Raw genomic sequence first — 24,599 nt, 5'->3', positions numbered from 1 at the left:
TTGGGATATAAACCGATCTTTTCTGATTCCATGGCCATTGTTGTGTTTTCCAAATTTGTTGACATAATGCGTGCATCACTTTAACAGCATCGTCTTTTAGGACTTTGAGTAGCTCAGCTGAGATACCATCATCTCCTCTCGCTTTGTTGTAGATACGTAGACCCTAGATATATAGGTCACTTCAATAGACACCAGGCCTGAAGACAAAATACTGGAGTGACTTTACCTGAATACACCAGGGATAGCCTTCCCTCTCCTCAGAGGAGTACTAGAGATGGCAAGATCTTTCTGGGAGAAACTGTCATCCATTCCTGCCACATCTCACAGTAGAAAACATGTACAGGGTTTAGCAAGAAGACTGTCCCTTTGTTTTTACACATCACACTCCTTCTTTGATATCAGAGTAAATGCAGGCTAAACAGAGAGTGGTCACGTCATACACTGAATTCCAGCAGATAAGGAGGGCAGGAAGATCAATGCCTTGAGCCACAATATGCCTTAAGCCACAGCAGCATGCATTTCAGTATCCTCATCAGAGATCTTCCAGCCTTCCTACCAGGCTCAACACGGATCCAAGTTGAGACCCAAACCTGGTTCCTCACGGCACCATTCCAAACAATTGATGCATGCCTCTAAACCTTTCTGACTATCAGCGGTTGGCATCACAGCCAACCACAATTTTGGGGACTGTAGGGGTTTTTTTGTCAGAATGAGGCAAGATTATCTCAGACTTTTGAGTTTTGAGCATTAGTGAGAAGGGCTACTGCCTTAAGTTTACCTGGTTGCCACCATTAACCACTTTGCCAGGCAATTGATAATGTTTTTACTGCATTGTTCCCAGAATTAAATGCCTTATTAGAGAAGGGCACAGTTCAGAGATAATCTCCCAGTGATTCAATGTTTGGTTACTATTCTAAGGGGTTTTTTCCCTGATTAATAAAAAGAATGGGGGGTTATGTCCTATTTTGGATCTGCAAGGTCTCAGTTTCTTCCTTGGGGTTTGTAAGTTCAGGATAATCTCCCTGTATTTCCAAGATGCCATTCTCGTAGTGGTTAAGTGTGCGGACTCTTATCTGGGAGAACTGGGTTTGATTCCCCACTCCTCCACTTGCCCCTGCTGGAATGGCCTTGGGTCAGCCATAGCTCTGGCAGAGGTTGTCCTTGAAAGGGCAGCTGCTGTGAGAGCCCTCTCAGCCCCACCCACCTCACAGGGTGTCTGTTGTGGGGGAGGAAAATAAAGGAGATTGTGAGCCGCTCTGAGACTCTTTGGAGTAGAGGGCGGGATATAAATCCAATATCTTCTTCTTCTTCCCTGAACACAGGGAATATCTATAGTTTCAATTTCAGGAAGTCCTGTACGAATGTAGAGCCCTCTCTTTTGGTTTGGCCACTGTCCTTGCATTTTTACAAAATGTATGGCAGCAGTGGCAGCCCACTTAAGCTAACAGGGATGTTCTATCATCCCTTTTTAGGATGACTGGTTGTTTACTGTCCCTTCTGAATGTGAATTACAGACACAACTGTCACTAGCCCTGAAGACATGCCAAATTTAAGCCTTCCAGTTAATTGGAAAAAGTCCAACCTCGTTCTTACTCAGCAAGCATCCTTTATTGGGGCTTGGCTAGACTTCACTGCAGCTAGAGTTTTCTTACCAAGAGACCAGGCACTAGCTGTAAAATCTTTGACTCTGTTATCTCAAATAATTGAACAAAGCAGGAGTCAAGTGGCATCTTTAAGACCAACCAAGTTATACCTGGAATATAAGCTTTTGTATGCTCTCTAAGCACACTTCATCAGATGAGGGGATCAATACCTGATGCCTTCATCTGATGAAGTGTGCTTAGAGAGCACACGATAGCTTATGTTCTGAATAAAACTTGGTTGGTTTTAAAGGTGCAACTTGACTCCTGCTTTGTTCAACTGTTTCAGACCAACACAGCTGTTCACTTGGATTTATCTCAAATACGTTTCAGAAAGCTATTAGCATTCAGAGACTCTTGGGGCTAATGACTTTAACCTCCTTTGTGGTCTGATTTGCTTGGCTCAGGATGAGACCTCTACAGAACTGATTCATTCATGTATGAACCTATGCTGTTCATTCTCAGAACCAGTGTTTCTCAATCCAAATAATGTTTTTTTAAGGAGTTTAGAATGATGGACCAATGAGGCTAACCTGATACATGGGATTTCATTTGGGTTCCTTTCTCCACAGATCTCTATTATGACAAATGCTTCCCTTTCAGGCTCAGGGTAGGGGGGGTGCATTGTGGAGAAAGATGTATTTGAGACACATGGTCAGAAGCTGATTAACCTTTTAGGATTATAAACTATTTATTTTGCCCTTAACTCCTTCACGGCTTTTCTTCATGGGAAAGGTGGTCCAAATTAAAAAAAACCATAGCTTTGGTGTTTTTTTTTTTAAAAAAAAAATCTCATCAGCTTCCCTCTCTTTATGTCATAAAGCCACTGCCATTTGGGAATGGGCAGTTATGAACCAGACATCCCTTCAGGCTGTCCACATTGCTGGATTGGAGAACCCACAACTGAATGGTCCATACATCCAGATCACATCTTTCCTATCTTTGTTCAGTGGGGCTTCCCAGCTAAGGATCTATTTGCCGCAAGGTTCAGTGTCTGATAGGGAACGTAGTGGCCATTTAAATGCCTTTGGGGCTCTCTTCTGGTTGGGCAGCCTGATCTGGTAATGGGTAGGCTCTGACAATATTTAAATGCTTTCAGAGCTCACTTCCCAGTGGGGACCTCCACGAACTCCCTGAAGCATGAACCAGTTCATGCAATGGTGAAGTTTATGGAAGTTCATGCTTTGTGAGAACCCAAAGCACAAACCTAAATTTTTCTGCCCATGCCTTCTAAAATGCAATGGCAGTCTCTTTGTGGGGAGCAAAACTGAAAGGTAAATGGGAAGTCATAGATCTTCTTCGTGGTCTCTGTGCTTCACACTCATGGGATAGTGCGCCTGCGCCGATCCCCGAATCGGTAACTGAAAAAGCCTGGGATTTTTTCGCGCTCGGCGCCAGTGAGCATGCGCACGCGACCCACTGCGCATGCCCACCAGCGCCCGCGCGACAATCCCGCCAGTTCCTTTCTGACCGCCGCGCTAGAGAGGTTCACTTTCTGCTTCCCCGGTCGGTGAGATTTTTCTTCTCTCGTTTTTTGCCCGTTTCGCTGTGTAGATAGTTCCTTAGTTAGTCATAGTGTATAGTTAGATAGTGTTTAGTAAAAAAAAAAAAAAAAAAAAGCGTTTTTTTCCGTTTGTCTGGCGGCCTTGCCCCTTGGGGCGCTCCGTTTTCGCTTTCCCCCACTTTTCTCTCAGTCGTTTTTAACTGAGAGTTTTTTCTCGGGCGGCTGCTTATGGAAAGTCGCTGGGGGTTTTTCAAGCGCTGTCGTGCTTGCGGCAAGAAGATCGCCCCTCCGGACGGCCATTCCCTTTGCCTGCTGTGCCTTGGAGAAACGCACAGGGTAGAGTCGTGTCCGCATTGCCTTCGGTTCTCTAAACAGACTAGAAAGAACCGCGCGGCTCGATTATCGGCGGCACTGACTGAATCGGCGCTTCGGCCTCATCGACCGATGGAGTCATCGGCACCGAAGTCGACCGACACCCCGGCACAGGAGCTCGCATCGGCCGATGCCGCTCCGATATTGACTTTGGATCTGCCGGAGGAGCGTGGCGCTACAAACCGTTCCCACGAGGGTTCGAGTACGCCCGCTGAGAAACGCCGAGAGGACTCGGGGACCCGAGCTCCTAAGAAGGCGAAGGCGAAGTCGAAGGAGAAGCGCAAGCGACCCCGCACTCCTTCCCCGTCGGGCGATGCACCGACTTCGACAAAACCGTCAAAGTCGGCGCGGGTCTCACCGATTCGGAGTCCATCAGTCCGTCGGCTGTCGGCGTCAGAGCACGAGCCTGAGATCGACCTCACACAACGGTCCTCATCTTCCGGCTCCCGTCGGCGGTCGATCAGTGATTCGGCGTCGGAGGTGGATGCTTCGGCACCGGTCGTAGACCCGCCGTTCAAGCCCCGACAGAGGCGAGAGCGTTTTCCCGTTCTCCAGCGCTTCCCGATACCACCATGGGAACAGCGCAGGTGGCAGCCTCCCTACTCCAGATACGAATCCGTTCGTTGGTACCCCGACGACTATCCAGACTGGGAGCAAGCGTCGGAGTTTTCTTCGATGTCGAGGGTTTCACATCGATCCCGAAAGGCGTCGGCATCGGTTTCGGTTCCCCCAGACCGTCAGCTGGTTCCGATCGAGACCCCGCTAAGACCACCGCTGACTCAGCTTCCACCTCGAGAATCGACCCCGATGTTCTCGGAGCACTCTACCCAGCGAGACTCCTCTTCGTCGGAGTCGGAAACTGAAGAGCAGGAGTTGGAACCCTCACCGGGTCCCCAAACGGCGGAAGATCTCCCGATTTCGCCGTCGGAGGATCTTAAGTCTTACGGAGACCTCGTGAGGCGAATTGCTGCTACCCTCAAACTGCCTGTAACTCAGCCGGAGCCTGTAGTGGATGACAACGTGTTTGACATCATGCAACGCAACACGTCCACTGCAGTGGCCCTGCCGGTCACCAAGGTGATCCTTCAGGCCATCAAGGAACCTTGGAAGAAGCCTTCTTCGACACCGGTCTCTTCCAAACGGCTGGACCATATGTACAGGGTCCAGGAGGCAGGGGCCGAATTCTTATTTACCCACCCGCGTCCGAACTCAGTGGTGGTCTCATCCTCGTCGAAGGCCAGGAAGGTGCATTCCTCCCCGCAGGACAAGGAGGGCAGGAAGATTGATGTCATGGGCCGCAAGGTTTATTCGGCGGGGGCTCTCGGCATTAAGGTGGCCAACTACGCTGCATGCATGGCCAGATATCAGTTTGCAGTGTGGGAACAGCTCTCCCCCTTCCTCTCCTCTTTAAGCGAGGATAAGAAGACGGCGGCAATGAAATTGCAGAGGGAAGGCCTCGTTGTGGCCAGACAGCAGCTGGCCGCGGCGAAACATATGGTTGAGGCTTCAGCCAAGGCTATTACTTCGGCAGTTTGCATCCGCCGGCACTCCTGGCTCAGGTCAACGGCACTCCATCAGGACACCAAGACCTTTATTGAGGACTTACCCTTTGAGGGTGACGGACTTTTCAGCGCCACAACTGACACGGCGCTGCAAGAGTTTGACAAGAGTGTCAAGACGTCTAGGAACTTGGGTGTCCAGTCGTCCTCCAAGTCCCCTAAATCCAAGCAATGGTCCAAACCCTGGTCCAAAAAACCGTACCAAAAGTTCTCCCCGGAGCAGTGGCGTCCTCGTTCTCAACAGCCCGAAAGACCATCCTACTCCGGTAACGGCAGAAACCGTTACGGGGGCCAGCCTTCTAATAAGTCTAAAGGGGCCCGGCCACAGAAGCAGGGGGTTTGACTTCCCGCTGGCACGCGTCATCGCTCCCACTGTCGACTCCTCCATCCGTCTACGCCCTTTCCTGCCTGCCTGGGAGTTGATCTCCACAGACAGGTGGGCTCTGTCCATCGTCAAAGAGGGCTACACAATAGAGTTTATTCAGACCCCAGACCAGTCCGTGGTAGTTACCACTCCCCCTTCCCCACCTCTGCTGGCGGAGGTGAACAACCTCCTACAGAAACAAGCCATAGAGGAAGTTCCATTGGAGGCCAGGACAGGAGGTTTTTACTCCCGCTACTTCCTGGTCCCCAAACGGGACGGGGGCCTGAGGCCTATCATGGACCTTCGGAGTCTGAACAAATTTATTCGGTACCAGAAGTTCAGAATGGCCACGCTGCAAACAATCCTGCCCCTCATCAATCAAGGGGACTGGATGGTGACCCTGGATCTCAAGGATGCCTATTTTCATGTCAGCATTCATCCTGCGTTCAGGCGTTTCCTAAGGTTTGCAGTGGGTGCTCGGCATTTCCAATTCAGGGCCCTGCCCTTTGGACTGTCTACTGCCCCTCGGGTGTTCACGAAGCTGATGAGTGTGGTGGCTGCCCATCTTCGTCTGCAGGGAGTCGTCGTCTTCCCATACATCGACGACTGGCTTCTTGTGGCGAGGTCGAGGGAGAGTCTAACAACTCACATTGCTATCACTCTGCGTCTTCTCGGCACCCTGGGGCTGCAGATCAACCTGGAGAAGTCCCATCTCACTCCTTCAAGGACAGTCCAATTCATAGGGGCTCTATTGGACACACAGCAGCATCGAGCATTTCTTCCTTCGCAGAGAGCGAAGGACATCATCGCTCTGGTACAACTTCTTCGAAGACGGCGGTGGGGCACAGCCCAGCAGCTCCAGCGGATGTTGGGGTTGATGGCTGCGACGACAAGCGTGCTACGCTTCGCAAGACTGCACATGAGAGGCCTACAGTTATGGTTCTTGCGCCATTTTCGACCTCTCAGAGACTCACCTCGAAAGAGGTTCACCATTCCACTGGGGACTCTCCGCTCACTGCAATGGTGGGGAGTAGAGAGCAACATCTGCCAAGGGGCTCCTTTTCATCTGCCGACTCCTACAGTGACCATCGCTACCGATGCTTCCATGTGGGGGTGGGGAGCTCATCTGGAAGATCTATGTGTGGGAGGCCAGTGGACACCAGAACTGCGTCGGTGCCATATAAACTATCTAGAACTGCTGGCGGTTCACTTCGCCCTTCGATCTTTCCGTCCACTGTTAGCGGGAAAGACTGTGGCATTGCTTACGGACAACACCACTGCCCTGTGCTATATAAACAGACAGGGGGGGACTGTGTCTCGCAGGCTATGCTCGCTGGCGATAGATCTCTGGGAGGAGTGCCTCCAGTGGGACATTTTTGTAAAGGCCACACATCTGCCGGGGGTCCTCAACATACAGGCGGACTCTCTCAGCAGGGGGGGAGCCTCCCCACACGAATGGGAACTGCATTGGAGGTTCCTAGAGCCAGTGTTCCAACTTTGGGGCTACCCTCAGTTGGATGTTTTTGCCACAGCGCAGAACAAGAAGTGCCCCTTGTTCTGTGCAAGGGGAGGTGCGGATCCGGCGTCCTTGGGAGACGGACTCCTACTTCGGTGGGAGGGCTGGTTCCTGTACATGTTCCCGCCCTTACCTTTGCTGACGAGGGTAGTTCACAAGCTAGTGCAGGAGAAGCCGCGCTGCATCCTAGTGACTCCGTGGTGGCCCCGTCAGAGCTGGTTCTCGATTCTGCTCCAGCAGTCGAGGGGGACCTTTTACCAGTTCCCGGCAGAACCGGACCTGTTGTCGGCCCAGGGCGGGCACGTGCTCCATCACAACGTGCCTCACCTGAAACTGACAGCGTGGTTCATCGACCCCTAGACTTTTCCTCTAGGGTCCAGCAGGTGCTTCAAAGCAGCAGGAAACCTTCCACCCGCGCCTCTTATGAGAGGAAGTGGAAGAAGTTTAGCAAATTTGTAGCTGACTCCCCGTTGCCGCCCGCCTCGGTCGGGCTGTCGGCAATCTTTGAGTTTCTTTTGTCCTTGATGGACGAGGGACTGGTTTTCTCCTCCATCAAGGTCTACCTAGCAGCTATTTCTGCTTTCCATGGTTCGGTTGAGGGTTACACCGTTTTTGCTCACCCGCAGTCAAAAAGATTCATGAAGGGGCTGTTTCGCCTCCATCCCCCTTCTAGATCCCCTCCACAGTTGTGGGACTTGACTTTGGTTCTGGACAAGTTGACTCGCCGTCCCTTTGAACCTATGGCAACGTGTTCCCTGCAACTCTTGTCTTGGAAGACTGCATTTTTGGTTGCAATCACTTCAGCACGTCGTGCGGGGGAGCTCATGGCAATGAGGTGTGACTACCCATACCTTGCCTTTCGGGAGGCTGGGGTTTCTTTGGCTCCGGACATTACATTCCTTCCTAAAGTGGTTTCCCAGTTTCACCTTGACTTAGAAGTCTGGTTGCCTACCTTTTTCCCTAACCCTTCCTCGGATGAGGAACGCAGGCTGCATGCGTTGGATGTTAAGCGTGCCCTCCTGTTTTATTTGAATCGTTCACGGGGGTTTCGTAAGGATAATCAGCTTTTTGTCTCCTACTCTGCCCCCAAGTTAGGGTCCAAGATTTCGTCTCAAAGACTTTCCAAGTGGCTCACTGAGACGATCAAACTTTGTTATTTGTTGGCTAAGAAGCCTTTACCTGGACCTGTTCGTGGACACTCCACAAGGGCGATGGCCACGTCGGTGGCATTCCTGAAGGGCGTGTCCCTGTCTGATGTCTGCAAGGCGGCTACCTGGTCTTCTCCGCATGCCTTCATGAAGCACTACGCGCTGGACGTGCATGCTCAGCAGAGGACTCGGTTGGGAGCTGTGGTGCTACAAGCTGTTTCTTCGGGCTGACCGTCTTCCCACCTCCAGGTATGCTTGCTTGCTAATCTCCCATGAGTGTGAAGCACAGAGACCACGAAGAAGATAGACAGGTTGCTTACCTGTAACTGTAGATCTTCGAGTGGTCATCTGTGCATTCACACTACCCGCCCTCCTTCCCCGCTGCTGACGGTCTCTTTCCAACAAGGGGCTCTCGGCGGTCAGGAAGGAACTGGCGGGATTGTCGCGCGGGCGCTGGTGGGCATGCGCAGTGGGTCGCGTGCGCATGCTCACTGGCGCCGAGCGCGAAAAAATCCCGGGCTTTTTCAGTTACCGATTCGGGGATCGGCGCAGGCGCACTATCCCATGAGTGTGAATGCACAGATGACCACTCGAAGATCTACAGTTACAGGTAAGCAACCTGTCTTAATGGTTGCTAAAGTTTGTTTCTATCTGGTTCTTGGTTGCAGTCTTAAAATAGTTGTTGGAATATTTCTGTGTTTGATATGCACTATTTAAAATTGTAAAGTCTGGACTTTAATATGGTGCTTGGAAGCATCTTGTTCCACTGGGCATCTTTTTCTATGTGTGCATTTGGCACTTCGTACCCAAATATTGTTTTGTCATCAGTGTGCCGTTTAATCTTAGTAATACTCCCCCCCACCCCGTAAATGTGCATATTTCCCTCTTACAGATGTGTTGTGTGTACATTTTCATACATGTTTAGAACTTTTTTGGTTTTCGTACACGTAGTGCAGAGGCCTACTGGGAGTCATCTTAATGTGTGCATCAAACTGAAAAGTATACTAACTATAAGTATTACTACTACTATGATGATAACTATATTATATTAACCATATCTGCCTTGAAAACTTGTATGCTTTCCCCAATACAAGTAGGAATACTTGAATAGGGAAATATATATGTTGAGTACCCTTGAAATGGTATCAGAAGAGCAATCTTTAGGAAAGCTCATTAATATACTTGAAGGGATACCCTCTTGGTGGGGATTTAAATGTGTAGCTCACCAGCGTTTGTTGTACAAATCTAAAGAGATACGCAGAGCCTGTTTTGAAGCACAAAATGCCATCGATTTACTTGGTTCATAGATTCTTAAATCCCTAAGCAATTTTTAATGACACAGTCTAATCAATTAATATCAAGCCTAATAGCCTGATGACAGCTTTACAAAAATCAATGATTGAGTTAACCTCAGCTGTACTGATAAGGCAAAACAAATAGCTTTTTCTCATCTTTTTAAAATTTGTTTGTCCAAAAATCATGTACAAAAATGAAGACATGGCTAGACAGCATGCTGGTTCTTGTTTCCTTAAAAACCCCCCACAATATGTATTCACTATTGAAACAGACAATCGTGGAGTTGCTGAAGGTACTTTTTACAAGCTGGTGGTATAGGGTGGTAACTATTGCTGTGGTAATATATAAGCAATAAAAACTTAATATTCATCTCCTGGCTGTCTTGAACTGAAATAAAATGAAAATGATCAGAGTAAACAAGTGGAAACAGACTGTGAAATTATGCATGATGGTGGAAAATAGTATTTCTGTCTATTACTTCATTTTCTCCATATAGGTTAACTTAACTGTTTAACTAATGACTGTATTTTATCATATTTTATCAGGTGTTAATACTGCTATGAATGTTATTAATATTTGAAATGCTTCACTACTTGTGGGTAAGAATGTTTCCTAGGAAGTTAGACAAATTGGTATTCAGGTTGTTAAAAGGAATGCCAGTAGTGACTGGAAAGCTGCCTGTGGAGCTATCGTGTTCTGCATTTTGTTTTCTTTGATGTCATCGAAACGATGAGAGCCAGACTTTGTTGTGCTGCTTGAATGACCAGCTATGCTTCAGTTTTTCACGATTACTATCTGCTTCTGCCTTCACTGAGATGTCATTGCTGATTTACTCAGACACTTTGACCTTCCAGTTTCCTCTCAAAGGCTTGACCTATAGTCCGTGCTTAAAACTGTTTGCTGTCAGCAGGATGCTGGGGTTATTGTTTTTTGAGCGTAACAGTGCTCTCGCAGGATTTCCTCTGTTGAATAGCTACTCCTGCCTGGATAAGTGTGGTAGGTGTCTGGACCCACTTGCTGCTTTGTAACACAGTACTGCAAGCATTCATGAGCTCAGAAGTTGCTGAGTGAATAACTGGACAACGTCAGCTGACTCTTCCTCTCCAATCAGATAAGCTGTGATGTAAGTGTTTAGCAGCTGCTAGGATCTGAATAAGTATACTGAAGTCTGAGGTAGTGCAGCATGGCTATATTGTTGTGGAAGGAATGAGGGAAGCAATGGACGAGTCCAGCATTCTGAGGAGGCGAGGGCTTCAGGTAGGATACAGATGAATTATGTTTTCTCAGTGAAGAATTTTGTTCTAAAAGTTTGCTTTGCATGTTGGAAGCAAACAAATAGGAACAATTTTAAAGTGCTGTGATATGAAACTAAAGTACAGAGCTTATCAGAAAAGGCTCCCTTGTTAGAAAATTGTTTCTGTTCTCAGGTACAGGGAAATTTTTCTAGTAATATTTCCTTGATTAAATTATTTTTTAAAAATACAGCTGATGCTGAATGTCTGCATGTGTGATACCAAGTACAGTTTATTTGTATTGATCTGACTGATGTTTAGAGACATTTTCAAAGAAAATCTAAGTGTGACACCATTCAAGCAAATATGAACAGCTGTTTGTAATTCTCAGTATTAAATAACATCCACTTTCCCCTGCCCCCTCTTAAGTTGTAAGGCTGCCAGTAATATTTTTTAAGAAGAAAGCACACACTTATGATGTCATTTATTTCCAGTTTATAAGTTGTGAAGGTATGTTGTGTTACAATGGGACAGACTAAGCTTTTGGGAATTTCTGGGAATGTGAACAAAACTACTGCAAGCTTTGAATGTACTGCCAAAGTAATAATTTTAGTATGCTTGTCTTATCATTTAATATTTTAAGTGATTAATTTTCTTTAGGCATGTTGAGCTTTATGGTCTGGACTTGTGAATGTCACTGAATGTTTTCAAACTGTTGTAACAAGTTAGTGAATTGTAAAAACACAGCTCACTATTTATACTAACTATTAATGGGTGTATAAAATTTTAAGCCAATATTGAAATGCAGTTTTCCCAACTGAAGAGAGATGAAGTGCTACTTCTGAACGTCACTGTTGTGCCCTATTGTTAATGGAAGAATATTACTTTGGTCACTCGTCTTTGACTGCACTTCCTTCCCCATGTTTTCTCTCTATTGCTATTGTTTCAGTGTATTACAAAGAATTTGTCTTGCATTTACCATTTTTGTTTCTATGCACATCATTTGTGTGCTAGAGTTTTTAAACTTCGCAACTTAAAACTGGTGCCTTTTTATGGAAGTTTTTTAAAAAAAATGAAGAGTGGCAGTTTTTACAGACAGAATCATCTCAAAGTTAATTGCTTAACTATTTGAGGCTTTTTGTTGACAATGTGATGCTTTAAAAAACATTTTCTTTGTATTGGAACTTTGGCACAGGAATAGTTTGCAATAAAGACTCTGTTTCTGAACTCTTGTATACCAAGTCATTGGTTTCCAGATAACTGTCAAAATTAAAACCTACTTACTATCATTAGGTTTCAGTGAGTTTCTTGAAAAGAGGACTTGAACATTTCAGGTGGGTAGATTTTTATATTAAATGAGTCTCTGCTTTGTGTTAAGTGTATTTCTGCACTGATATACATTGAATAATTTTTCTTAAAATACTTATACATTTCAGCTACTAACTTGCTTCCATAATAACTTTCTACAATTTGTATATTTATTTTCCAAACTTTATTGAATCTTTTTCTTGTATTTTTTTTTTTACAGCTGAGAATTTATCAAAATCAAGCAAATGTCAGCTGTTGTGCCTTGGGAAAGGAGAAAAACTAACCCCCCCTAATATGCCTTCAGCACTTGCTCAAGTGTGATCTTCATATTTCATTATATTCTGTCTGTTCTGCTTGTATTTAGCCCAAAGAAAAATGTGATTCCTTAAACTATTCAGGCATTAATGCCTAAGATGTGATATTGACTTCACTGTACCTGAATGATTGGGTTAACACCTTGTTAAGAAACACCCCCACATTGAAGTTTTACCATTTAATCTCTTGCTGTTAAAACTATCAATCTTAATAAGAACACATTTAAATCAGTATAAGGTTTCTGCAGGCAAAAGAATGGATTGTCCAGTGATCCTGATGGGCTGCAGTTAATTTTATGATAAATTGGGGTTAGTGTTTATAACAGTCAGAAGGCCTGGGGATATTTGTAAAGCCCTACACATGTGAAATATAACATAAATGAAAGATGGAAGGGAGAGAAGCTTGTGAATCAAATATCTCTTCAAGTATGAATATAATTCTATCAGAAAGATGACAGCAGCAGCCAGGCGTACCTCCATCATACCTAAACTGAGAGTCCTCCTCAACTGATATTATAACCGATCAATCAGAGGAAGAACAGAGAACAATTAGGCACCACATTCACTGTCCCTATGTTCAACTTGGCTGAGAACATTCTCCCTGAGGAATTTTTTCATTTGTATTAGATTTTGATTCTTGTGAGTAGTTTTGGAGGCCAATTCTGACTGAAAGGGGGATTAAAATGTAAACAATAAATAGGAAAAATTGGACAGGTACCCTTGGGGTCTTGAGTTCAAGATGTGCCTGTATTATAATGGTTACATGAAGATACTAAACAGGAGGACAGATGATGAGAGCGCAGGATGAATTTATGCTGAAGCAGACACAGTGGCAACACTCCTTATATAGAGAGAAATTAGGGGGAAGGCTAAACACCCAAACAACTGAAGTCACCACATGAAATGCCAAACCATGGGCAGAACTGTTGTGGGAGGAGACTTCTGCCTTTCAAATCCTACTTAGGGTTCTATGACTGACTACTGAAGTACTTCCCCCTGCAGCCTGTTTTGGATTTTGCAAGGGTTGTTCAGCAGGAAGACACTTGAAGAGTGGCTGAATAGATGTGAAGTAGTATGATGCTGTTGGTGACAACTCTTTTTGGAGATGCTGTTGGTGCTGCAGCAGCACCTGTATCTGATTTTATCTGGTGAAACTATTCTGTGTAACAGGCATCCTTGTAAACTGTGATTGTCTCAACTCATAGTCCAGGTAACATATTCCTGAGGGGTTAGTGGTATAGAATACAACTGAAGAAGTGGGCTTTAGCCCATGAAAGCTTTTGCTATAAATTTTAATTAGTTTTTAGGTGCTGTAAGACTCCTATTTGTTTGCACTTTAGGCGTGGGAGAGGCAGAACACACCTGAAGAGTCCAGCATTTATATGCCTCAGCCAATTTGGGGTTGGGGGGTGGAATGTGGCTAACAAATTGCTGATCCAGTTGAAAACCTATCCAGGATAGAATGAGAAGCTTAAATTGCAGTTGTCTGGAAGCTGTTCAAGAAACCATCTTGTTATACTAACTCAGTGACTGGTTGCTTTTCTATGTTCAAAATGCCCTTTTTTTGTATAAGGTTTTGGAAGCTATACTGCCATTATATGGGTTGCATCAGGGCCATCTTTACCATATTGGTGCAGTAGGAGTGTCCCTATATCATAGACCTCAGGGTAGTGGTGCTGGATTAGACATGTTACTTTTTCTTCTTCTCTTAAGTGGATGAGCAGCCTGTTGGATTTTAGTACTTTCCCCCCTTCAGAAGCAGTATACCAGTCCTTGTACACCCTCATTCTCAATGCTGGGGAGTAGGCTGGCTCAGCATTGTAGGGTAGTATTTAGCCTCCTTCCTGTGACATCCTGCCAATGGTGGTGCCAAAGTTGTAGTTCGCCATAAGTGCTAAAAACCTGTGGGTTGGTCCTGGGTTACATTAAATTCCTGGTATCATGAGAGTCTGGTGTCACTATGATACTGAGCATTATCTGGTGTCACTATGATACTCTTACAGCAGGGGTCTGCAGCCTTTTTGAACCTGCAGGCACCTTTGAAATTCTACCATGACATGGTGGTACAGCAAGAAGTGGCTGCTGTGAAATGGCTGCCCCAGAAGGTGGAGCCAGCAACAAAATGATTGCCATAGCGTAACTAATGCCACATAGTGCAGTTTCCATGTGCTGTACTGACAGTTGATAACAAAGCAATCTTTAAGAAAATATGCACAGCCAATCAACTCTCCCACTTGGGTGCATACCAGAAAAGGAGTCCATGGGTGTCATGGCCCTCATGGGCACCACATTGGGGATCCTTGCTTTACAGTCTCAAATTATTGTGTCATAATAAGGAAGATTTGCATTGTTCTGAGAGCCTGAAATAATTCTTAATGTGATTGTAGACTTTGGAATTTGGCACATGTTTGTGTTGTGCGGTTATAACCAGCAAAACAGAGGAATAACAGGAAAGACTAACCACCAAAAATGCAACAACCGTGATGGTAATGTACAATAAAGAGTTTATACAGATTATGTCTCTCGTATTAATTTCTAGAATTATATTATTCTTATAGAATTAATAGCACTCTTCCAAACAAACAATAAAATTCTCCAAAAGCTCACAAACGACTTCCAGGTATGTTTTAAACCAGTACACATAGTACTATAAAGTCCAAAAGTACCGTCCTGACAATATTCAGAATGAAGGTTCTGGATTTTTCTATTCTTTGTTTTTGTTTGTTTCTACTCTGCTAATGATGGTTACACAGGATCAAAAATTATTATCTGTCACTGATATTAAATTCTTAAGTCTGCCTGTGCTTCTAGAACACTCTTGTGTAATTTTAAAAGGTGCTTCTACAGCTTTCTTCCCATGGACTCAATCCTCTACTGTTAACTGAAGTATAGGATTGAGTCCATGGGAAGAAAATTGAGTGGAAGCACCTCTTAAAAATTTAGTTGCGACACTATGGAAGAGTGTAGGATTCTTGTTTTTTTTAAGTAGAGGCACCAACTTTTCTGCATAGCATCCAGTCCTCTCCTCAAAACATCCCCCAAGTTTCAAAAAGATTGGACCACGGGGTCCAATTCTATGAGCCCCAAAAGTAGGTGCCCCTATCCTTTATTATTCTAAATGCAGGGAAGGCATTTAAAAGGTGTGCAGTCCCTTTAAATGTGATGGCAAGTACTCCCTTCAGAGTTCAATCATCCTTGTCACACCCTTGCTCCTGGCTCCACCCCCAAAGCCCCCAGTTGTGTGTTGTACATCAGTTTGGTGTAGTGGATAAGTGTGTGGACTCTTATTTCGGAGAACCAGGTTTGATTCCCTGCTCCTCCACCTGCACCTGCTGCAATGGCGTTGGGTCAGCCATAGCTTTTGTAGGAGTTGTCCTTGAAAGGGCAGCTGCTGTAAGAGCTCTCTTAGCCCCACCTACCTCACAGGGTGCCTGTTGTGTGGTGGGGGGAGAAGGTAAATGAGACTCTGAAATTCAGAGTATAGGGCGGGATATAAATCCAGTATTTTCTTATTCTTGAGTTGGACCTGGCAACCCTAATACTGCTCCTCCCTCACAAAGTGGGGCTCAGAGTAGTTCCCAGCAGTATAAAATAAGAGGTAATAAATAAAACTGTGTAAAATACAGAGTATAAAAAACAAAAAAATTACAACTGATAGCAGTGGGTGCCTTTATGGTATGTTTATAGCGTCATTATGTGTTATTTTTGTGAGTCATCTTCAGTAGATTCCCTGGAAAGAACCAGTATAGACATTTTTAAAATAGATAAAGAAGTAAAACTGCACCCCTATTTTGCAGTGTATCTTTCTCCTTCAAAGTGGACCTGTGGGCTCAGCACTGGCTGCCTCAGAGAGCAGAGCTGAGGCTGGAACAGTTAACCCCTTGATGTATTGGTTCATTTTTGGTATCTTCTAACTGCACAGATTCTTTGTTCTGCTTTTTGAATCCAGCTGTTTTGTCCTTCTAAGTATTTCCTTTCCTTTGTCCTTCTAAGTATTTCCATTGTCTTTTTGCTTCTCTTTAATTCTTACAATTTCTTCTGTTTGCTCTTGTAATTTTACATTAATCTCAGTCCAGCCAGTAATTCTTGACACGCTTCTTGGATATTCTTTTGAGCTTCATCCTCAGATTCTTGAATATTTATCTGGAGACTGTTCTTCTGAGTTCTTTCCTCAAATGATGCATCAGCGTTTGCAATAGCTTTTCCACTGATTCTTTGATTCTTTGGTATTCATCTGTTTCTTCTACTTTCCTTTTGTCTTTTTGAGGTGTTATACTTGCCATTATTTTTACTTTCCTTTTACTAAAAATACTATACAAACTTTCATTATAGTATTTTCATATACTTTTTTCTATGCTAGTTGGCAATATATACTTTTTTTCTGTGCAAATATCAGAATTTACAACTATTACATATTTAAAATACTCAGACTAAGTATATATCTGTTATAATTAGGAGATAACATATCTTAAATCCTTGTGTGGGGAATTATTCATAGTAAATAGTAGACATTCTAAGTAGGAATAGATGAGATGAGGGGTGTAGATTGATAAATAATTGATTTTTTTTTTTAATTCTAATGCAGAAACAGACCAGGGAAACAGTTATAATTGTTTTCTTTGACAATCTGCATTTGATTAAAACTGCATAGCTATGGAACTGTGTGTAAGAAGGGACTGCATGGCATATCACCAGTTTTCTAAGAAACTTTTAATTGGATGGATATTTGTAAGTTTATGACTCAATTGCTGATGTATTGTTACTATGAGGATCTGTTTGACTGAAAGAAAGTAATCAAAGGAGACGAAAGTGGAAATATGTGGCACACCTGATTGCCCCAATTTGTGGATATTTATAAATAAATAACCTAATTGAAGAACTGTTGTTACCAATGGGACTGTAAACAAAAGCATTATTTGAACTGTTCCTGTTTAGCCTAGGCTGCCAGGCAAGAACTGTTTGGAGATTGGTTACACTCTCTCTTTTTTCCACACTGGAGAATGTTTGCTTCTGGACATTAAATTGGGTTGTGAACTTCACTTTGCTATGGCCACTCCCAGAACAAGAGAGGGTTCTATAGACTTGCCACCTAGTAAACATTTGACTGTTGAGCTCTTACATAAGCTTTTTGAATAGATGCTTATTAAATTGAAAACAGTGGGAAACCATATTGAAAATAAACTTGAAAAGATGGACTTAAGATGTTAAAAAAAATGATAATTTGTTACTGCAAATTTCTGGACATGTAAAGCAGATTTCTGATAAAGTGGAAATTTTGAAATGTAAATCATGAGTGCACGAGAAAGAAATGGAAAGAATTCAAAACAGTCTGTCGTTTTTAGAATTAAGCACGTGGAACAGGTAATCCTTCCAATCCAACTGGTAAAAACTTTGGTTAGAACAGTTATATTCTTCAAACACAATTTCATTCCTCATATTAGCATCTCAAAGAATAATCAATCTCCAATCCATTCAAAATACAAATTGCAGCAACAGGAAGAATTGGAATACAAGTCCTGTTTTACTGGTTGCTTTTCCAGGCTTTGACGAATCCAAGACAAATCACTTTACAAACTGTTTATAAGAACGTAAGAACATAAGAAAAGCCATGTTGGATCAGACCAATGGCCAATCCAGTCCAACACTGTCTCACTGTGACAAAAAATCCCAGTTGCCAGCAGGAGGCCCACCAATGGGGCCACGACAGTAGAAGCCCTCCCACTGTTGCCCCCCCTCCAGCAATAAACACTAGATTTGCTCCTAAGAAAAAGGTTCCAAGATATGCTACTAAGAAAAAGGTGCTTCCGTTCTCAACCCCCATCAGTCCGGTTTCCATCCGGGTCATGGGACGGAGACAGTGCTGGTCGCTCTGATGGATGACCTCCAGCGGCACCTGGATCGAGGCGGCTCAGCGGGGCTGGTGCTGTTGGACCTATCGGCGGCGTTCGATACGGTCAGCCACCGGCTGCTGACTTGCCGTCTCGCCGACGTGGGGATTCAGGGGTTGGCCTTACAGTGGCTCTCCTCGTTCCTTGATGGTCGGGGACAAAGGGTGGCAGTTGGGGGTGAGCTGTCCCAGAGGCGCTCTGGATTGTGGGTTGCCTCAGGGGGCAGTTCTTTCCCCAATGTTATTTAATATTTACATGCGCCCCCTTGCCCAGATTGCCCGGAGGCATGGGCTGGGTTGTCACCGGTACGCTGATGACACCCAGCTCTATCTACTCATGGACGGCCGGCCTGACTCTGTCCCAGAACACCTGGACCGGGCATTACAAGCCGTGGCCAGATGGCTCAGGCTGAGTAGGCTGAAACTCAATCCAGCGAAGACAGAGGTCCTTTGCTTGGGTCGCCGTGGTCTGGGGGGGGGGGAAATTCCCCTTCCAGCCCTTGACGGTGTGCCACTGACAATGGCGCACAGGGTCAAGAGCTTGGGGGTACTACTTGAGCCTGCCTTATCTATGGAGGCCCAGGTAGCAGCCACTGCTAAGTCCGCATTTTTTCATCTTAGGCGGGCGAGGCAGTTGGCTCCCTTCCTGGAGCGGGACAACCTAGCAACAGTGATCCATGCAACGGTCACCTCAAGGTTGGATTATTGTAATGCCCTCTACATGGGGCTGCCCCTGTGCCGAACCGGAAGTTGCAGCTAGTGCAGAACGCCGCCGCCCAGCTGCTATTAGGGCTCCCTAGATGGGAGCACATTCAGCCGGGCCTTCGGGGACTGCACTGGCTGCCAATAATATACCGAGTCCGGTACAAGGTGCTGGTTATTACCTTTAAAGCCCTATATGGTCTAGGACCTGCCTACCTTAGGGACCGTCTCTTCCCATATGTTCCCCAGAGAGTACTGCGATCTGGCTCCCAAAATCTGCTCGTAACCCCTGGGCCAAAGGAGGCTCAGTTGAAGTCAACCAGGGACAGGGCCTTCTCAATAACAGCCCCTTGCTGGTGGAACCAGTTACCGGAAGAGGTCAGGGCCCTGCGGGATATTGGACAAGTCCTCTTCCGGTTGGCCTATAACTGACCGGCACCAAACCACCAAACTACCAAAATACTGAAGGAAGTGTATAGATTGTACGTTGTTGGACTGATGCACTGTTTTTAATGTTTTTAATGTTTTAATTTCTTAACTATGTAAATTGCTATTATATTTAAAATTTGAATTCTATGTTAGAATCTCTGTATTGTAAGCCGCCCTGAGCCCGCTTCGGTGGGGTAGGGCGGGATATAAATCAAATCAATAAATAAAATAAATACTTGGAAAAGAAAATGAGAAGAGACCAGGTTGTACAACAGCATTTTAAAACAAACCTGAGAATGCAGGCATAATTGTGATGAAAGCATTGCTTATAAGCATTCTGTGTAAAATAAAGAGGCTATATGTTTTTAACTGAAAAGCTAAAACAAACAAAACAAAATAAAGTCCTGTTTTTGTGGGATTCATTTAGAGGGCCTAACCTTGACTTTCAAACATGAGAGATTTAGTTTGAGCTCTGTTTAAAAGGTCAGGGGTTTTCTGGAAAGATTCAAAATTGAATTTGGAAGTGAAGAACCAAAAGGATATGTACCAGTCCCAAAGGAGCAAGAGGGAGAGGGAAAGGAAGATACTCTTGAATGAATAGGGACTTTGCTTTTTTCTTTACTTTTTTTCCCTTTAAACCTTAAATATGAAGTACAAGTGTCTAACCTGAAGTGATGCTAATACTTCTCAAAAAAAGAAAAATATTTTATTATCTGGAAAAATGACAATATGACATATTTTCGCCATAGACTCACATTGGCAAAAAGTATATAAATATTTGACTTTAAATTATTGGGTGAAGAATTTGTCTTGGCTGATACTAAATGTGACAATGGAATGGTATTTTATATAAAACAACAATTAAACTCATAGTTGGTATTACTTGACAAACATGGTAGGTTCGTAGAAGTAGAGATAATTTTGGGGGGAGAGTGGAGACTATGGTTTTGGGGATTTATGCAACATGTGAGGACAAAGAGGTGTTTAATAAGCACTTTATGGATAAAGTGATTTCTCCTATGAGAATTAGTGTTTAATGGGTGATTGGAATGGAGTGATTTCACCACAAACTGATAGGTGTTCAGAAAAAAATATTAAAATTACAGAAGACAAATTTCCAAAGCCTTTTTATGACTTGATGAACAATGTAGAGTTGGTTGATATATGGAGACAAAAAATTGGTAATTCTAAAGAGTATACTTATTTTTATGAGAGAGAGATCTTTTTCAAGAATAGATTTTTTCTTACTTCAGCTGATTTGACTACTAAGGTTTTTAAAGTGGAAATTTTACTAAAGACTGTCTTAGATAATAACTCTGTTAGTTTGATTTGTAAAAAGAAATTCACTCCCTATAGATGGAGACTAAATGAAAAAGAATTAATTGAGGAGGATTATAAGAAAAAGTTAAAGGAATACTTTGAATTAAATTTAAATAAAGGTGCAAGTATGAGAATGGTATGGGATGCAACTAAAGCATTTATCAGAGGGCATTTAATATGACATAATTAGTTGATGAAGAGGAAGCAAGAGAAGAAACACAAGATTTTGGAAGAGATCAAAAAATGCAGGATGAGTTTTAAAAAATCACGTGGAAATGTTAAAAGTTTTCCCAACTCCTGGCAACTCATGGCAAAGTATCTAAAGTATGTGTGTTTGAAGACTCTTTAGAAATTGAAGAAAATTTGGACTCATTTTGAAGTTAGGACTTGGGTAAAAATAATTTCATATATCTACTTGATTTATATTTGTTATTCATTTTTCTCTTCTGTAGCATTAAGAAGGCTGGAATGGCATAGCATTTGGGTATGTTTCCCCATTGTTTATTTATTGTTTTTATATATATTTTTTCCTAGTTGTTTTTTTTCTTCTTAAATCCTTGGAAAGAGGGGTCATGTTTCCCTTCTGGACACTTGTGGCCATGCAAGGTTTTTTTTCTTTCATAATAGTTAAGCATAATAATAATAGTGATAATGAAAAAAAGAAAAGGAAGTAAAGAAACAAAAGATTAATGTTTAATGTAATGTCAATATAGCAAGATTAAGTAGATAATTATATGTTCTTTTGTAAGCCTGTTTCCAATAATAACAAAAAAGTTTCCCCAAAATAATAAAAAATCAACAGCAGTTATTAACAATAAGGGAAATGGAAACAAAACTTAGTTATGTTAAATCGAGAAATTTTGAATTTGCAAACAAACCAGGAAGATGTTGAGAAAAGAAAGAAAAAAGTTATGTTGAGAAAAGAAATAGAAAAGAAAATAATATTAAAATTACAAGAATGAGATATGGTATTGACAGATAATGTGGCTATTCAAAATACATTTTTGTAAATATTATTCAACTTTATATAAAACCCAGAATATTGCATTGGAAAAAATAGATGAGTATCTCAGTAAACAAACCTGCTTAAGATCTCAGAAGAGTAAAGACATATTATGAATGGACCCAATAAAGGTCTATGAATGAATGAGTATGGTATTTCAGAACAATTAGGTTTGAACATGGAAAGAACTTTAAAAAGGTTGTTAAAGTGGGACAAATTGCATTTATCATTGATGGGAAGAATAGCAGTGGTTAAGATCATTGTTTACCTAGAATGTTATTTCTTTTTCAAACAGCATCAGTTTTGATAACTGGCATCTCTTTTAAACAACAGCAAAAAGAAAAGTATCGCAATATGCAAAAGAGAGAGGAAGACTAAGTTTACCCAACTTAAAAATATATTTAGCTGCTTGTTGCTTGCTAAAAACAAACGATCGTTGGAGCTGGACTTGGGTGGCATGCCTATTTGTAAATTTAGTACTACTTGTGGAATGATAAAATAAAGGTTAATGCATCGCTGCTTTTAAAAATAATTTTGTTAGATGTTCCATTCTGAGAAATGGAATAAGAATAAGCCAAGGCTTTGTCAGAAAACGCTTTTATGGCTATCAACATAGGAATATGAGAGACGGTAACCAAACACAAGTGGTTAACATACTGTGATATATTAGAATTTAGACATGGTGATTGAAATGAAATCATTAAAATGAAAGCAAGAAATTTGCTGATGCAAGGGTATAATTGTCAATGATTTGTATGCACAACTACTAGAAAGGTTTAAAGATAAGAAATCTTGTGGTTTTGAACAATCTATGATGGATATAATTATGCAAACATGATGAACATGTTATTGCAAAATAATAACTGTGTATGTCAGGGGTGGCCAACGGTAGCTCTCCAGATGTTTTTTTGCCTACAACTACCATCAGCCCCAGCCAGCATGGCCAATGGCTGGGGCTGATGGGAGTTGTAGGCAAAAAAACATCTGGAGAGCTACCATTGGCCACCCCTAGTGTATGTTATATCCAAAAATTTTAGCCTGTTTTACCATTCAGTCTTTTATTTATTCTTTCTCTGTCTCAGATTTCAAGAACAATTTATAATTTTTGCTGTTCCAGAACAGTTACATGGAGCTTCTTTTATCTTTTCTAACTAATATGAGTTCTTTTATTTAAGGATTCCATTCTAGATAGGATAGTGAACAGATAGATTCTCTGATGTAGTCTAACTAGCTAGATGGATGAAGATGGAGAAAAGCCAAAATGGAGAGAACAAGAATTGCTGCACCAGTAGGCAGAAAGAATGTAGAAGAACAAGTGCAAGGTGAAAAAATATTAAGTTTTTTGGGCCCCTATGCATTTTGGAATTCACTTCATCAGGGAATCTTTCCAAGATGGGAGATATCATGGCATTGTGTGGAGAGCAAGGGTGAAGCTGGAAGGAAGGAGGGAAGCTTTCTCTAAGAGTAGTGATCTACACATCAAAGAGATAGCGTCAGAGAGAGAAGGGAAGGATGTTCAGTGTCTTGCCTATCTATCTGTCTGACTCTCTTGTAGCCCTCTGAATGCTGAGACTAAGAGACAGCATAAAGTCCTTCATTTCCAACAGTAAGAATGTTAGAAAGTTATATTAATTAAAGCAAAAAAAGTCTGTGTGGAGTCCTAGTGAAAAAGGTGTGTTATAAGTAATGTAAATAAATAAATATTGGCACCAGCACCAAGTGTTCTCATGTTCCTTCTGTTCTGAGATCACTGTATCTGTTCATGTACTTAAGATGCCTGTTTATGTATTGTTCTAGTTCAGGCACCCTTTCCTGAATTGGGGCCCACATACTTGATGGACAACCTTTCTCTGCATATTATTCTCTGGCAGCTGCATTCTTCCCAGCAGAGCCTACTCAGTGCACCCTCTTATCTAAGGCTAATTTTTATAACGAGTTGCCAGCTCTGGGTTGGGATATACCTGGAGATTTCAGGGGTGGAGCATGAAGGGGTGAAGTTTGGGGAGTGGGGGACATAATGCCATGGAGGCCACCTTCCAAAGGAACCATTCCAGGTGAGCTGATCTCTGTCATCTGGAGATCATTTGTAACCCCAAGAGATTTCCATCCACTACCTGGAGGTTTGCAGCCCTACATTTTACTGTGGTTCAGGCTCAGGCTTAAGAACATAAGAGAAGCCATGTTGGATCTCGCCAATGGCCCATCTAGTCCAGCACTCTATCACACAGTGGCCAAACACACACACACAAACCAGGTGCCATCAGGAGGTCCATCAATGGGGCCAGGACACTAGTAGCCCTCCCATTGTTCCCCCAAGAATACAGAGCATCACTACCCCAGGAAGAGAGTTCCAACAATATTCTGTGACTAATAGCCACTGATGGACCTCTGCTCCATGTGTTTATCTAGTGACTGCCCCATGTACCTGGAGCAACAACCCTGAAGATGTTGGGGGACTTCTGCCTTCTCATTTTCCATGGAAGCTATAAAATAGAATTACTCAGAGAGATTTTGGGCAGCCTGAATGGAAGAGGCTTGAGGGACAGTCTGCTAGAGAAGCATTAAGTGTTTTTAGACTGGTTGTAACATATTTATATGTGTTGTTTTAATGTTTAATTATTGTATCTTACTGTTTATATTTTTTATATAATTGTAACCTGCCTTGAGCCTGAGCTGCTCATGAGAAAGATGGATATACAAATAATTTTTTTAAATACATATTACTTCATGAAAATGGGATTAGTGAAGTTGTCTTGGCAGCAGGATTCTAAATAGATTGAGGTTGTTAGACCTTACAATGAATTTACTACTTATAGTTCAAACATGAGGGGGAATGTTTCAACATAGTGGGGAGGGAGTGTCTAATACATTTCTAATGGACTCTTTGCGGAGGAGGATGAGAAAGTTGTGTTACATTTCCACAGATCTTTAGAAAAAGGGATTATGCATAGAGTAGAAAAATATATATTGAATATAAAATTGCAGACGTTAGTAGGTGGAAATGG

At 42.9% G+C, this 24,599-nt stretch overlaps 1 protein-coding gene across 9 annotated transcripts in view; it reads left to right on the top strand.

Annotated features, from left to right (window-relative positions):
• MAST4 (microtubule associated serine/threonine kinase family member 4) overlaps nucleotides 1-24,599 on the top strand; it is a 478,500-nt gene that overhangs the window by 156,838 nt on the left and 297,063 nt on the right. For 5 of the 9 annotated variants that reach the window (XM_060235892.1, XM_060235889.1, XM_060235893.1 and 2 more), the window contains exon 1: nucleotides 10,546-10,656. The exons of the other annotated variants lie outside the window; for them this stretch is intronic. In XM_060235892.1, the coding sequence (XP_060091875.1) occupies nucleotides 10,606-10,656 (51 nt within the window). In that variant the 5' untranslated portion in view covers nucleotides 10,546-10,605. Of the gene's footprint in view, nucleotides 1-10,545; nucleotides 10,657-24,599 lie in introns of those variants that run through there. 9 annotated transcript variants of the gene reach the window in all.

This window comes from Heteronotia binoei, chromosome 4 (genome assembly GCF_032191835.1).
Source record: "Heteronotia binoei isolate CCM8104 ecotype False Entrance Well chromosome 4, APGP_CSIRO_Hbin_v1, whole genome shotgun sequence".
NCBI classification, from domain to species: domain Eukaryota; kingdom Metazoa; phylum Chordata; class Lepidosauria; order Squamata; family Gekkonidae; genus Heteronotia; species Heteronotia binoei.
Note: the sequence above shows the minus strand (reverse complement) of the source record. Positions and strands in the feature narration are given on the sequence as shown.